The sequence below is a fragment of the Amphiura filiformis genome, chromosome 5 (genome assembly GCF_039555335.1).
Source record: "Amphiura filiformis chromosome 5, Afil_fr2py, whole genome shotgun sequence".
Classification (NCBI taxonomy): domain Eukaryota; kingdom Metazoa; phylum Echinodermata; class Ophiuroidea; order Amphilepidida; family Amphiuridae; genus Amphiura; species Amphiura filiformis.
This window is the reverse complement of record NC_092632.1, coordinates 42,950,657-42,967,843: the sequence shown is the minus strand read 5'-3', so window position 1 is coordinate 42,967,843 and position 17,187 is coordinate 42,950,657. Positions and strand designations below refer to the sequence as shown.

The 17,187-nt window shown below is 36.0% G+C and overlaps 1 protein-coding gene across 1 annotated transcript in view; it reads right to left on the bottom strand.

Annotated features, from left to right (window-relative positions):
* LOC140152212 (uncharacterized) overlaps positions 1 to 17,187 on the bottom strand; it is a 194,699-nt gene that overhangs the window by 50,012 nt on the left and 127,500 nt on the right. The window contains exon 18 of the mRNA XM_072174511.1: positions 11,733 to 11,954. Coding sequence (XP_072030612.1) covers positions 11,733 to 11,954 — 222 coding nt within the window. The remainder of the gene's footprint in view (positions 1 to 11,732; positions 11,955 to 17,187) is intronic.

Genomic DNA, 17,187 nt, shown 5'->3' with positions numbered 1-17,187 from the left:
CCCCATAAAATAGGGCGCTTGACGAAGAACCTACCTGTAATGAACAATTACAATAGCGCATATACTGAATGTGTATATCCTTCGGTATAATATGTACAAAATATAACGGTTGCAGATATCTTCTGCTCAGGTCCAGAACTGGGTAACTGCAATAGCTGCCCTGTGAACATTTGGCAATTTACACACGGTACAGTCAGTCTACTCTGAAGTACAAAGTACTGACGCGGATGCACACATTGTGCCGACTTTGAAGGCACGCATACCTGCAGCAGAGACGCATCACTACGCACTGTTAACACTCTGTATACGCACGTGTTTGCACTTTGTTCTTCAGAGTGGACAAACTGTAGATTGTACTTGTCTACACATGGCAGCTATTGCACTTACCTACTTCTAGCACTGAGCAGTCTATATGTAATACATTCAGTTGTATAGAACAGGCATATATCTGATAGTCATAATGGTGCATCATACATACATGTACATATACAAGTTACTGCTGATATATCAATAACTTGAGTTAACATTCACATCCAACATCCAGCAATCTATCTCAACGGATTAAGCTGTCAGCCAGTTTATCATTGGACTATATTTTTTGTGATCTGCCTCTGTTTTAGTACATGATTCAATAGATATGCAAAAGAATAGCTTTTTAAACAAAATATATATGTTTGCAAGGGATATGTGCCAGAAAGGGGGGTTAGAGTGTTCACTGTTGCAATGGCAATATTTTACACCAGTAACTATTTGAGTTTTTGAGAAACTGGTTCAATTTAAATCTACATTCATCTTATCATTTATTGTATATAACACTATGGCCCACAAGAGCCTCATCCCAATGACATAGTCCAATAACCTCAATTACATAATCATAGTGCAAAATTTGACCTCAAGTTGCAGAGTATGAGTTTTTGTACCCAAATCTTCAAAGGTCATTCAATGAATGTACAAATGTATTGGGGTTTAAGAACTGTTCCCCTGATAGATGAGCATGCTGAGGATCCTAGTGTAACACCAGCGAATTTTGGGGGACAGAAGGGGCATGCGCCCTAATGCAAATCTGCAAAGAGCGAGCATGCCAAATCAGCGCATTATACCAATTTTAGCCTCCCAACACTCCATGGCAATTTGACATCATTTTCAAATCCCGCATGGATCCACCTCTTATAAAAAACTATTTTAAAATCTAAAGAAAACATGAGTTTTCTTTTGCAAGTGGGAATGATATGCAGCCCAAAGGAGTAACTCTTGCATACATAACACATGCAAATTACGGGTTCACCCATATGCCCCTAATATCAGCCATTACACTGGCTCCTTGATAATTCAAAAATGCTTTGCCGGTGGCTTACAATACAGTCAATGGTTCTTGAGACATCTTCAGTGAAGTCTTGCCGGGTTATTTGTGGAATCAAAGAATGTGCCAATGAATTTCTCTGACTATATCAACTAATATGAATACAATGATAGACAAGATCTTAATATTCACATGTTGACATTTGACAAATGGAATCTATGTGTGTGAATTCACTAAACATAATAAATAAATAAATAAATAAATGAATGAATGAATGAATAAAATAATGAATAATGAATGATGAATAATGAATGAATAAATAAATAAATAAATAAATATACCATGTCTACTGCTGATATCTGTATTGATACATTATGTAGTAGCTATCTATGGCTGATATTGGTATTGATGAAGTAGCTATCTACTGCTGATATTGGTATTGATGAAGTAGCTATCTACTGCTGATATTGGTATTGATGAAGTAACTATCTAATGCCGATATTGGTATTGATGAAGTAGCTATCTACTGCTGATATTGATATAAAATTGGACGGATTGAGTGTGATACCTGAATTTATCGGTCAAGCTTGAGTTTTCAAATATCACGCGGGACGAAGTCGAGCGTGATATTTGAAAACTCTAGCGAGATCGATAAATTCAGGTATCATGCGAAAGTATCCGTCCATTTTATCATTATTATGTCTTCAGAATCTTTTTTTGGTCAAAAACATGATTTTTAGTAAAAACATGATTTTTGGTCAAAACATGATTTTGCTTTAAAATGCTATTTCTTTTCAGAAATGTGTTTGGTCAAATGTTTGATTTTGGGTCAAAAATGTGATTTTTGGTCAAAATGTGATTTTTGGTCAAAAAAGTGATTTTTGTAAAAAATTGTGATTTTTGGTCAAAAATGTGATTTTTGTCAAAAATTGATGATTGATTTTTGGTCAAAAATGTGATTTTTGGTCAAAAATTTTTGGTCAAAAATGTGATTTTTGGTCAAAAATGTGTTTTTTGGTCAAAAAAGTGATGTTTGGTCATGGCATTGCAAAAAAATCACACCTAAATAGACATAAATGGATACTTCTGCATATATGAACTGTGCACTCTATGAAGAGGTTACAGACCGATACACAAAAACCCGGCTTACAATACAGTCAATGGTTCTTGAGACATCTTCAGTGAAGTCTTGCCGGGTTATTTGTGGAATCAAAGAATGTGCCAATGAATTTCTCTGACTATATCAACTAATATGAATACCATGATAGACAAGATCTTAATATTCACATGTTGACATTTGACAAATGGAATCTATGTGTGTGAATTCACTAAACATAATAAATAAATAAATAAATAAATAAATAAATAAATAAATAAATAAATAAATAAATAAATAAATAAATAAATAAATAAATAAATAAATAAATAAATAAATAAATAAATAAATAAATGAATGAATGAATGAATGAATGAATGAATGAATGAATGAATGAATGAATGAATGAATGAATAAATAAATAAATAAATATACCATGTCTACTGCTGATATCAGTATTGATACATTATGTAGTAGCTATCTATGGCTGATATTGGTATTGATGAAGTAACTATCTAATGCCGATATTGGTATTGATGAAGTAGCTATCTACTGCTGATATTGATATAAAATTGGACGGATTGAGTGTGATACCTGAATTTATCGGTCGAGCTTGAGTTTTCAAATATCACGCATCACGCGGGACGAAGTCGAGCGTGATATTTGAAAACTCTAGCGAGATCGATAAATTCAGGTATCATGCGAAAGTATCCGTCCATTTTATCATTATTATGTCTTCAGAATCTTTTTTGGTCAAAACATGATTTTTAGTAAAACATGATTTTTGGTCAAAACATGATTTTGCTTTTAAAATGCTATTTCTTTTCAGAAATGTGTTTGGTCAAATGTTTGATTTCGGGTCAAAAATGTGATTTTTGGTCAAAATGTGATTTTTGGTCAAAAGTGATTTTTGTCAAAAAAGTGATTTTTGTAAAAAATTGTGATTTTTGGTCAAAAATGTGATTTTTGTCAAAAAATGTGATTTTTGGTCAAAAATGTGATTTTTGGTCAAATGTGATTTTTGGTCAAAATGTGATTTTTGGTCAAAATGTGATTTTTGGTCAAAATGTGATTTTTGGTCAAAAATGTGATTTTGGTTTAAAATGTATTTTTGGTCAATAATGTGTTTTTGGTCAAAAAGTGATGTTTGGTCATGGCATTGCAAAAAAATCACACCTAAATAGACATACATGGATACTTCTGCATATATGAACTGTGCACTCTATGAAGAGGTTACAGACCGATACACAAAAACCCTGTAGCTCCAGGGGACCGATACACAAATTTATCAGACAGCCAGGTTATGTACAAAGTATAGGAGCCAAGATTCTGAAGACATAATAATGGTATTGATGAAGTAGCTATCTACTGCTGATATTAGTATTGATGAAGTATATAGCTATCTACTGCCGATATTGGTATTGATGAAGTAGCTATCTACTACTGATATTAGTATTGATGAAGTAGCTATCTACTGCTGATATTAGTATTGATGAAGTAGCTATCTACTGTTGATATTAGTATTGATGAAGTAGCTATCTACTGCCGATATTGGTATTGATGAAGTATCTATCTACTACTGATATTAGTATTGATGAAGTAGCTATATACTGATGATATTAGTATTGATAAAGTAGCTTTCTACTGCTGATATTGGTATTGATGAAGTAGCTATCTACTGCCAATATTGGTATTGATAAATAAATAAATAAATAAATAAATAAGAATCCAAAATACAATTATAAAAGAAATGCTATCTACTACACAACCTCTAAAAAATATCCCAGCTTTATGCTTCAGATATTTTGTCTATTTTTGCCTAAATTCTTCCTGAGGAGCTCGTGATGCATGTATGCAGCCCTGTGGGAGTGGATGAGATAGTATAGCTGTCAAATGTCATAACTATCAACCCAGAAAGAATGACATATACATTAACATCTTTGTTAAGAAATTCCTATGAGGTGGAAATAAGGGTTGCACAAAGTTAATTATAATCACATAGTCATGGCTACGACTAACTTTCCACGATGACCAGGTGATAGTCAGCTGTCTATTGTATAATTAATTTCCACAAAGTGCGACAAAATGTACACTTCAAATTATCAAACAAGTGTTGTTACTTGTCTTATCGAGCAGAATTCAACAGACTGGTGCAGACAAAGTACAAAATTAAATCAAAATACAACCTGAATCAGTCATCAAAATGTCTGATGGTATCGGCCGAAAGATTGCAGAAACACAAGTTCCAGTATTTTATTTAATCTTGAGAATTTAGTAATATTTAGAGGTTTGGGCATTTCTATTCTGTCACTTGCATAATCTGATCTTCTGACTATATTTCAATGTCTATTTGTTCAATTTGAGCATTTTTGTTGCTTACCTTGAGCATTTAGTCAGACTTGGGGTGTGCTGCTGAGAATTTAAAAGTGGACCCATCAATATACACATTTTTAAAGAAATTTGGAACCATCGATATGCCAAAATTCAATTGGAGGAAATTAAAATTTTGTGGCTACAGTGAGTTAATGGGTTATTTTCCGAAAAAATTTAGAAATTGAAAACAGGACCCATGCATATACAAAAATTGGCCTAGAAAAAGAGGTCATTGATATACCAAAAGGCTGAAAATGCTACCCCATGTTTGCGGCACGTCCCTGAACAGTCATCTGTACTGAGTACCCCCTCCCCCCGGCACTTGACCTGCCCATAGTTGACAACATAACAAGCTGATGTTGTGCAGTCCTAGCGAAAATGACAGTTTCTGCATAATACATTCATTTTAGATGCATATTTTAGGCTCTTTGGCTTTAGAAACTGACAAGCACTGTAATTGTCATACATTTTACAAAGCATTAGGCCAAAAACAAATTTTTTTTTGCTTGTCCATAGATCACTTTCACAAGTTGGGTCGGTTTATATCTTTTTTGTTTTCAAGTACCAAAAGTATCATGTGAAGTACTTGTTTTTATGTAAAACACTCACTGACCACAAAATTTCCACCAAAGACAAATTCAAGGTAAACCCTACTTCATTTCACATGTACTTGTCTGGTACACTTAAAATACCGAACTGCATGTTTAGGTTCAACCGTTTTTAATTGTGTAGATGCTGACTCACTGAGGATGATAATATGAAATATTGGACTGACAGCCAGCCATGTATGACTGGACAGAGGGAAACATGCAGGAAATGGTATTTTACAACATTTCTTTTATATCTTCAGTTTTTCAGATGAAAAGTTCAGTTTGAAAAAACCTTTTTCAAAAAAAAAAAGTTCTACGGTCGGGACTGCTGAGACGGTCCATCCGACGAGGACAAGCAAACTACTTTTTTTTTTTGGCCTTGTGTGAACAGTATAACACAGAGAGTACAACACAGAGAGGGCTTATACGAACTGTTCAACACATTTTAAAGAAATTCAAATCAGACTAGAAGGCTCATAATCACTTCCATTTTGTGACAGTTTTTAATCTTGAATTTGATATTGTTACATGAACCCACAGATCAGCATTTGAGTATTATGTGGCAGTATTGTATTCAAAAAGAAGACAAGGCGACAGGGGAAAAAAGCCTTTACTCCAACATATCTGGGTGAAAATTAACTTGTTAGATGTGTGGGATGTGCAAATGACATGAACAATTCACAGAATACTCCAATTTTGTCACATTCACAATAAAATTAATCACTCCTCCATACTTGCCAGATGATGCTTCACCCACTTAACAGTATGACAGTGACAGACAAAGGCTCTGCATCAGGGTTGCCAATTCCACCATTTGGTAACCCAATTAGGTGACATTTGAGGATTTTTCTGACAACTTTCAACCATTTCCTGTCCTGACAGAAAACAATGGTTAACAAAAGATATCAAACAATGTGTTGCTACTAAGCAAACGGCTGCTGGGGAATTCAAGTTATTTTGGGTGATGCAAGGAATATGTGGTAATGGCCCAATAGAAACAGGTCGGCCGCGTCGGGTAAAGGTGAATGCAAAGTGATGCGATTGAATCTCACCATCAACCATCAACCACCTTATGAGGTGATTAATAGTGGTGCATACGCAGTATTAAAAATGATCTCATTAGCAACTGTTTGGGTGCAGATAGGAAGTTAGCATTCTGCAATACAGAGCGAGCATTCAAAATCTAACCATAAAAAGGTCACAAAATATTTTCTGGACTTTGTGCGCCTTTTCCACAAAAAATGAGCCCATTTATGAGCCCAGTAGAAACGACCAGTGGTGTGAGGATTAAAATGTGGGTGAAGGTGAATTCACAGTAATGCGAGGTGTTCAGTATAAACTCACTGAAAGTGGGTGACATTTTGCTATGGGGATTTTCAGTAGTTTTCTGCAAGGAACCAATGGTAAGGAGAAAAATTGGGTGATATTTCTGTGATTCGATCCCTGATTTGGGTTTAAAATGTGCGGCAACACTGCCCTGCATTTGTGACATGATCAAACAATGGGAGTCATTAGGTGTGAATATCAATTTGGAATTTGTTTTTTAAGTATCATTCTTGCCCTTTGTAAGGCTATAATTATAATGAACTAGATGGACCGCGGTTCTCGGATGTCATGGTTTTCGACGCTGGCGTCGACCGTGATGCCTCCACCAAAGTGAGTGATATAGAATTCACAAGTTAATACAAAGCTTCAAGCCTAAAAGAGGAGACTGAATTTGACCTTAGATGACTCCTGGGTGATCCCAAAATGACCTTCCAAAAATTGGTTCTAAATGTTGACTGTACCCACCAAGTTTCATGCCCATACGACAGTTTTTACTAATTTGACCTCAGATGACCCCTGGATGACCTCAGATGACCCCGAAATGATCTTCCAAAAATTTGGCTCTGAATATTGACTGTACCCACCAAATTTCATGCCCATACAACAGTTTTTACTAATTTGACCTCAGATGACCCCTGGGTGACCCTGGATGACCCCAAAATGACCTTCAAAAAATTAGGCTCTGAATTTTGACTGTACCCTCCAAGTTTCATGCCCATACGACAGTTTTTACTAATTTGACCTCAGGCGACCCCTGGGTGACCCCAGATGACCCCAAAATGACCTTCCAAAAATTTGGCTCTAAATGTTGACTGTACCTACCAAGTTTCATGGCCATATTACTATTTTTGCTAATTTGACCTCAGATGACCTCTGCATGACCTCAGGAGACCTTGACCCACTAACCAATATAAACTTGTTCTGTCTGGGGTCAAGATGCACCCACTCACCAAGTTTGAGGAACGTGCGACCCCAGTCTCCGAGAAAAGAGGTAAATAAGGAAAATAGGCCCTCTGACCTCAAATGACCTTTTACCTCAGTATATGACCTTGAACCTCACCCAAAAAAAAGTAGCCAGAGTTTTTGACCATGACCCACCTATCCTGAAAATCTGAAGTCAATCCGCCCATCCATGCCCGAGATATTGCATCCGGACGGAAGGACGGAAAGACGGAAGCACGGACATTGCAAAAACAGTATGCCTCGCGGTGGAGGCATAAAAATACCATCTAACTTCAAGTTGAGTTTACTGGGTTAAATTATTTCATTTAATGTTGCTGGAAGCAGTCTATCCCCATAGATTTTAAAGTTGAACACTTGTTGCTACTTGTATCTCAAATCAATTTCAATGATCATTAAATTCATATATTTGTATCTTAAACCAATTTTAATGATATTTTGCATAATTACATCACATAAAACTAAAGAAATGTATGCACACAAAAATCACTTTTGAAAAATTGAAAAAACAAATGAAAAAAAAAACCCAAAAAAAGTTTTTGTGGTGAAAGTGTGATTAAAAGCTAAAATGTCGTGATACTCCTAGCTTAAGATTGGATTGAAACAAGTCAACACTGTCAATCATTAACAATAGGGGAAACCCTATTTTATGTAAATAACATTTTCATGGCAATACTGCAAGTAAATTTATAATCATCTGAAACATTTTCTTCTTCCAATACAGTACAGTCTGCACATAGTGTATAAACATACTTTTATCCAGGTGGGTGCAGCCATAGACCCTGAAGATATGGTGCAGCAGGAAATTTACAGTGCTGCACTACAACTCAGTGGCATAGCATCATTAGGGCATGGGGGCATGTGCTCCCCCCCCCCCAATTGGTTTGAAAATTTAGAAAATCCCATAAAATTCCCAAAAAATTGCTTGTGCCCCCCCCCATCAGGCCCGTTACCCCCAATCATGGTCAGTGGCCCCCAATAGGATGAATCACACTACGCTACTGCTACAACTAAGGTGTGATAAAAAAAACCTGTAAGCAGTCTAGTGGTCCAAGGCTTGGGGGCTTTAATAAGTCACAGATATAGGCCTATCATTACTTATACTTTATTATCTCAAATACAACCCCCTCATTGCACTGATCGAATCACCAACAAATGTGCTGATAACTCACAGTGGTTTCTTGGATATTTATCACTGTGTAATAGGTAGTCTATAATGGAGCCCATGTTGCACCTAGCACCACTTCTAGTAATAGTCTATGGCTGCACCCACCTGGCTAAAAGTATGTTTATACACTATGTGCAGACTGTACTATATTGGAAGAAGAAGAAGAAGAAAATGTTGTAGACAACTGATCAAACCATAGTATGTTTTATAGAGTCTATGATCAAACTCATTATCCTACACATAGGACCAAGAACTGGTAAAATAGGGATAAATAGTGCCCTCACTATTTTACAGGTCAAACTCAAAAATTAAAATGATTATAATGCCCTGGATAGAGGTTTATGTATCATACCTTTATCCATATTGTTTACAACATTTTTTACCGTACTAATTTTGTATAGACCTACATGAATTTTTAATTTGTTACTGATTTTTTGACGATTCGGTGATACTACTGTATAAAGTATGTTAACTGTATCAAGCATTTGCTTAAAAGTTACCTTTTTCAGAGTCATCATTGAGCAGCGACGTAGCTTGTGACACCATCACGGCGTCTTCATTCAGCGTAGTGATGTATTGTTTACAATCCTCCGGTCACATGACCACCCGATGGGTGGTCAAGTGTCAGCAGATCATTGTAGATGGCGGGCAGGTCGTATCCGGCATCCCTGTTAAGCGTGGGCTTTTGTGTCTTGATCTCTATGGCTTCCCTGATCTTCCTGTTCCAAAAATGGTCTTCCCTGCCGATAACTTCCACATCTTCCATACTGATATCATGTTTATGATCAGCTTTGTGGTCACCGACTGCTGTTCGGGGGTGGTGGTTCTAGTATGTTCTTTGAATGAAGACGCCGTGATGGTGTCGCAAGCTACGTCGCTGCTCAATGATGACTCTGAAAAAGGTAACTTTTAAGCAAATGTCAAACATGACAGAGTCCAATATCAGTATCCATGCTGCTGTATCAAGCATGTTAACCACAAAATATGGGCCTATAATATGTCACACCTCTCATAACTTAATAATTTTAAGGCATAGACCAACATGAATTTTATAGACCCACATGAATTTTCATTGATATTAATTAAATTTTACTATCCTAAGAATGTCAAAAAGACTTGGTCAAGTCTATCTGAAGCATTCCAGGGACAAACATAAGCTTTTATTAAGTTTTCATGCAGTCATATCACAGATGAAAATTTCATAACTTGGTTATAAAGCAACCCTTTTCAACCATGCTTGTCAACTCAACAGAACAATTATGTCCTTATATCTCACATGCTAGTGAATCATGCACATCCATCATTCTGGATCATGACCTTACTGAGGGGCACGTCACTGAGGCCAGATTATAAACATAAACCTACACACATACCGTAACATGGCGCACTTGGGCTCCTTTGCCTTCCGGTAAATTTCATGTGCCAATAGAGAACTCCCTCCTCTGAAATCCCAACAAGAATTAAGGTTCCGTGCCCTTATTTGCTGGTGGGAATTTTATTATATGGGTGGGCACTTTTAGGTCGTGTCTAAAATTCCACTTATGTCAAGTGAGCACAATATAGCGCCATTAGGTGAATCTTTACAGTACACACTAGTGTAAAAAGCATTCATTGCAGACATGCGACTCCATCAGCCATCAAAAAATGTGGAGATCTCTGCTTCAAATGGGTTATGTCACACAAATGTAGTGGCACAGATTTAGATGATGTACAGCACATAAACAAAATGTACTCCAGAAAGACTGCATTGGAGGTACTTCCTCCTCCTTCCCCTCCTACCCTTCAGGATGAGGATGGTATCCAAGTATGAGTGTCTGAGCTGACTGACTGCCTTCTAACAAGCAGAAAAAACATGGTAACATTTGCACAAATAAGTGACATGGTCAAGGGAAATGAGTCCGATGTCGCTAATATTGATTCTGAGATATTGACAAAGAAGGTGTCAAAATTCTTTTGTTTTATATTGTTTTCAGCGATTGATAAATTGATATAGATTCGCAAAGAAAAGTCGAATAATGTATTTTTAATATCTATACATCTGCCCATTATGAAATAGCATCATAATTTAAATTTAGTGCACATTTTGGATACTTTTGATGCTCAATTTCCCACATGCATACATGTATAGTCACTCGACATGCTCAACAGGTAAGCCTATAATGGAAGTATTTTGACACTGGATGGGCGGTTAATAATCTCACATTTTTGCCATTTTACATTACTCAGCAGGTGTTTTAAGCTTGTCACCCTTGTTGCATCCTCACCATAGGCAAAAGGAACATCCATGGATCATCTCTGCCAGGTTGTTTGCATCCTGTAAATCAACTTTTTGTCTTTAACAGCAGTGTCAACATCTAAAAAAATGTAGTATATGGTAATGGCCCACCATTAAATACCTATACATTTGTAGCAATATCTAAATATTATAAATTGACAAATTGGAATCTCTTGCAAGATTTATAAACTTAATATTTTGCTAAAATAACATGCTTTTAATGCCATCTTTTTAAATAAATTTAATTATTTATTTTTGCGTTACGTGTAAAATTTTTGCATGTAAATTGCCGAGGTTATTTCAGCATTACACAGAGAAAACATATGTTAAGTTTATAGATCTTGCCAGTATAGATTTCAGCTGTTAATACCTAAATATGCTCAACATAAAAATAAAAGAAATAGAGCCTCAGAAAAATTTAGTAAAATTAACCTCAGAACTATGTAACAATATTTACTAAATTGTGTACAATTTTTAGTCAAATCAATTAGAATTTTACATAATTTGGTAAATATTACATAGTTTGAGATAAATTTACTTAATTATTATAATGAGGTTTATTACTTATATAATGATATGTAAAAATGTATCTGTGTGTAGGGCATTTCAAAACCTTTCAATGACTACCTTGTCATACTGCTTACCTGAATCACCCAATGACAATGGTACTTTATCCAAGAACCTTTGAGTCCATTGATTTTGATGTGGTCCGCCAATAACTATCAGGTTATGAGAGTCAGCCTTGTCTTCTGTCAGCGTCTCATCATCAAATATTGGCGCAATTGTGTCGGATGTCAAGTAGAATAGGTTGGCTATGTACACAGCCATGGTAAGTAGCGATTGACTGAGGCTTTTATCCTGAGTACCTGGATGATAAGGATGATGATGATAAAAACAATAGCAATAACAATAATAATGATAAGGATAATAATAATAATAATAAGGCTAAACAAATAATGCTATGCCTCAAAGCCCATGACAGTTTCAAATCGAGTATCAAATCAAATAAATTTTCTTCAAAATATGTCTCAGAATTTTGTGTGATATTACAATAAAAAAATTAAAAAAATTAAAAAAAATTAATTTGCCGTGTCAGCTGACATGGACACACTAAAAAACCCTGAACGAGCGTACAGGGACTTTGAGAAATGGCTTTTTTTTTCAGCCTAATAATGATAAAACATAATAATACTTAAATCTTTATATTTTTTAGACTCACAAAACAAAACAAAACAAATCAAACAAACAAAACAAAACATAATCAACTTTAACATTTACCAATCTTTACTAATTACATCTTTTCTCAGAAATCGAACAGAATGGACAATGTTTCTGACGTGGCATTCACTTGACATTTTCATAATTAAGTGTCAAGAACCTCAAAATAAAAATATTGAAAGACAACAAATGCTTGATTGAGAGCATGTTGTAATAATTGCTTTTTGCTGAAGGCCACGAAGAGAAAGATTGCACCAGCTCTTAAACAAATTAATGATAATTATATTTCGAAATGGAAGCCACAGAAAGAAAAAAAAATATATATGTTTAACTAGTATGAAAAGAGGTACAATTTTTCAGGAGATATGATACATGACTAATGGGTATGATTCAAAGCTTGTGAAATATCCTCAAAGTAGTAGGAAATCCAGAAAAACAGTGTGAAATTGGGCAAAAATACCCTGAAATGGGCTGAAAATCAATAAAATTGCATAAATTTTGGCCACAAAAAATCCTGAAATAAGGAAAAATCCTGAAGAACCACACCCTTGATGACTATTAATACTGTCTTCAATAGATAGCAACTTTTATAGGTGCACTCCTTGGTGGCTAGAAGCATTGGGGGAAAAGTACAATAGATGACATTATATTTCGAGTGGGAATAAAACTATCTTAAGTAGATAGCAAGTCTTGGGCACAAGCTATCTTCAGTAGCTAGTAACACATCAACGTAAAGCTGTCTTAAAAATACCGCTTTTGAGTCTTACATACATAGATTTTTTTTTTAAAGTGCCTTTAAAAATGATCAAAGCATTCTACATGGAAAAAAAAAACACACAAAGAAGAAAAACAGAATAACAAGAATGCAGCTAACTGTAAAGATGAGTTTTAAATAAAACTTTGTGCTGGCAAATCTGAACAGTCTTAATTAACAAAGGAACTCTTCTCTGCCTGGAAGATAAGCAGAGAAAAGCTCACTAAGATATTGAGGAACATTTAAAAACGTAAAGGAGCAGTTTGAACAGAATTTGGTCTTGAATGGGAAGCCAATGGAGTTGGGTCAGAAGGTTGGAGCTTACTTTATAGGGGAATATTTTAGAAGTATTATATTTTCACAATTTTACCGCTCTGAACAAGTGTTTGCAGTTTGTCTTATTTGTGGTATTAAAAGACTCCACAATGGGTTATTCCAATTGAAATCCACACTACCCCTGTGGAAGATTTTGGAAATATCTCCACAGGTGGAGTATGAATTTCAAATGGAATGAACACATTAGCAGCACCATTTGAATTTCATACACCCTATGAGAAAGATTCAACCTGAATCTTCAACAGAGGGAGGGTGAGTTTCAAATGGAGCTGCTAATGCATTCATTCCATTTAAAATTCATACTCCAAATGCCGAAAATATTTCCAAAATCTTCCACAGGGGTAGTGTGGATTTTAAATGGAATAGCCCAATAAATCCTATGGGTCAAAAATATATACAAACCATGTAAATTTTTTACCATGTGGTATCTTCATTTTTCATATGATTTATATAAATAATGACAATCTATCTAAAAGGCATTGCTGAACATGTTCATCAGGACTGTTATTGAAAATACAGACAAATTTCATAGTTCTAGTTCAATTAAAACAGCACTTCCTGTGGACTTTTCCAACGAAATCTGTCAGATTTCATCGAAATCTGTCAGATTTTTACCAACTCTGAGGTTGTTGTGACAACCTTCTGTTTACAACTCGTTGTTGCTCAGCAACGCAGCACTTCCTGTGAACGTTTTGAACGAAATCTGTCAGATTTCTTTACCAACTCTGAGGTTGTTGTGACAACCTTCTGTTTACAACTCGTTGTTGCTCAGCAACGCAGCACTTCCTGTGGTCGTTTCGAACGAAATCTGTCAGATTTCTTTATCAACACTTGATGTTGTTGTGACGACCTTCTGTTTACAACTTGTTGTTGCTCAGCAACGCAGCACTTCCTGTGGACGTTTCGAACGAAATCTGTCAGATTTCTTTATCAACACTGATGTTGTTGTGACAACCTTCTGTTTACAACTCGTTGTTGCTCAGCAACAACCTTCTGTTTTTTTTACAACTCGTTGTTGCTCAGCAACGAGTTGTAAACAGAAGGTCGTCACCACAACATCAGTGTTTAAAAAGAAATCTGACAGATTTTGTTCGAAACGTCCAAAGTATAAGTGCTGTTTCAATTGGACAAGAACTATGAAATTTGTCTCTATCTAAAAGGAATATGTTGGTGAATTGTTATAAAAAAAAACTATCACAACTGAGATTGGGCCCAGGTATCTTTAAAGGCACTTTCCGAGATATGTCGAGGACCAAAAAATATGCGTAAAATTGTCTAAAGTAACTTTAAAATGATTGATAAATCAGGGAAATAACAACTTCTCAAAAATATCGACAAAATATGATTTAAAAAAAACTGAATGATTACATCCGTATTTGAGGTCACATTTGGAATTCCTTATGCCTGGGCATAAATTGCGTTTCCTGATGTGAAAATGAAGTGTCTAGCTTGTTCATTGCAAGTGCTAGTTTATTGCATTAGTAAATATTCTAAGAGTGCACAAATAATGACATGTGGTATAGGGAAGTGAGGGATTAATGCAGTACGTAGCCAGCGGTGGGGCAGCGTACTCCCCTGACAAAAAAAATGAAGGAGAAAAGTGCCCCTCAAATGAAAGAGAAAATTGGAAGGCAAAGGAAGACAAAGGGGGCAAGGGGTCTGTTTCCAACCAAAATTTACCCCAAACATGGGCCAAATTAGTGTAAACTCCAATGTTTGCGTACTTTGCCCAAATAAGGTCCTTTTTGGAAGCTCAAAGACTTAAAATGTACAGTTTCTCTAAAAATATATATCCCACCGATATTACCGTGTCAAAATGATGCAACCGGGAAATTTGTCTTTTCCCGCAAATATTTTATTTTGCCCCTCTGACCAAGAAAGCTAGCTTCGCCCCTGGATCAACCCACTGAGCACTACCTGCCGATCTAACATTGCCTCTGATTGGTCAATTACATGATATCTTCATTTTAATCACCAATCAGAATGGAGCTTTGCAAATAATTCACCCGGATTTTTGTGTGGTTAAATTATTCTAACAATGTTGCTGATTGGTCCAATCGATAATAAAAATTTTGTTTTGACCAATAGGCAGGTAGTTATCATGGGGTTAACGGATCTCATAATGTCCCTTTAAGGCATCAGAGTACTGAAACCCACTTTTGCAATACATTAGCACAGTGAGCTGAATGGTATATTTTGAGATGTCCTGTGGATATATGGGTACTCTACAAAGCATAGTGTTATTATAAAGTATTATTATCATATACTATCCCTTGACACATAGTTTGAAATCTACTGCAAAAACAAACCTGATAAGAGCCATATAGCGTACAATCCATCTCTGTTTCTTATAAAAAGGATCTGACCGCCCAATGAACATAGCGGGGTGATTCCACACGAGAGGGGGATGCGCATTAAATCGCATCAATGTGATCTTCCAGGTAGTGCACTCATAATAGAAAGATAGATTCTGCACCTGGGAAATGGTTGCTTAGTTAGTGTGTTTCTTGTAAGTACTTTATAGTGTGTGTGCATGTAGGGTGCTCATAGCGCGATACCACATGTAGGGCACTCATGTAGGGCACTCATGACTCAATGTCGTCTGCACACAAGAGAAGATCACATTGAAACGTATCCCAGAAATGTGTATTAATGCAGATCCCGCCTCTCATGTAGTGTCCTAATGGTGTCCCTCAAGACAGTGTGTTGGGACCGCTGCTCACCCCCTGTGAAGCATGGAATGTTTGCGTGCATGAAAGTGACATGGATTTGAGAAATTGTCATGCTTGCAAATATGGTCTTTAACCTACAGGCCTTTAAGAAAATATATCAACCTCATGCAGAGGTGTAAGGCAATAGAAACAAATTAGTTCGATCTTTCGATCGACCATCGATGCTTGGTCGATCCTTATGATTTATGAAATCAGTTAATTTACTATTGTTAGTTGTGATAACATAGTAATGTTTGCCTGTCTTGATATTGACCAATATAAATTGAGCATTAATTCTGATTAATTAGTTGATAGTTCATTAATAACAAGCATCGAAGCAGCATCGACGGTCGATCCAAAGATCAAACAAATTTGTTTCTGGTGCCTAAGTGAGGTAATCCACTCCCAGAAAATCATGCGAGCCGAAGGTGAGGCGTGCAATGGGGGTCCATGGGTATCATCATCCAATCCCGGAAATACAAAAATTATGGTTCTTCTTTTTTTACAGTACTTCATTCAGGGATCTAAACACACAGTGGTTTTTTTAAACAAATTTTTATGTCAGGCATACAAATGTACGTATCTAGGCATTAACAGCTGAAATCTAGGTGATAAACACCGACTTTACTTCAGCCAGGCACAAGTGACCTGGTGAAGGGAGTCACCGTAGATATAGCTGGTTGGGGCATTTTTACAGAACAGGCAAGTGTAGCCAACAATCGGCTTTATTATTACCCTGATCAAAGTTGACTGCAACAAAGTCTTTTATCACAGTTCATCTGCCCTGCCTTTACCAGATGAGCAACGGAGAGAGCATTTTGTTTTCTTTTGAACCTGAAAGGCAAAGACCTTTACCAGTGTGCCATGCTGCTCCATGGTTAATGGCTATGTGCCTCAATATTTCATAACGCAAACATTCCCTACTACAGTCCATTGAAAATACCATTAATACATGTAAAGGCTTGTTTTGATAAAATCTCTTCAAATAACTACTTGTATTTGAGCACCAACTTGACAAATTCTTCACAAACCAATTTAATGGTACACAATTACATCATGGTACATAACTTGAAATATATT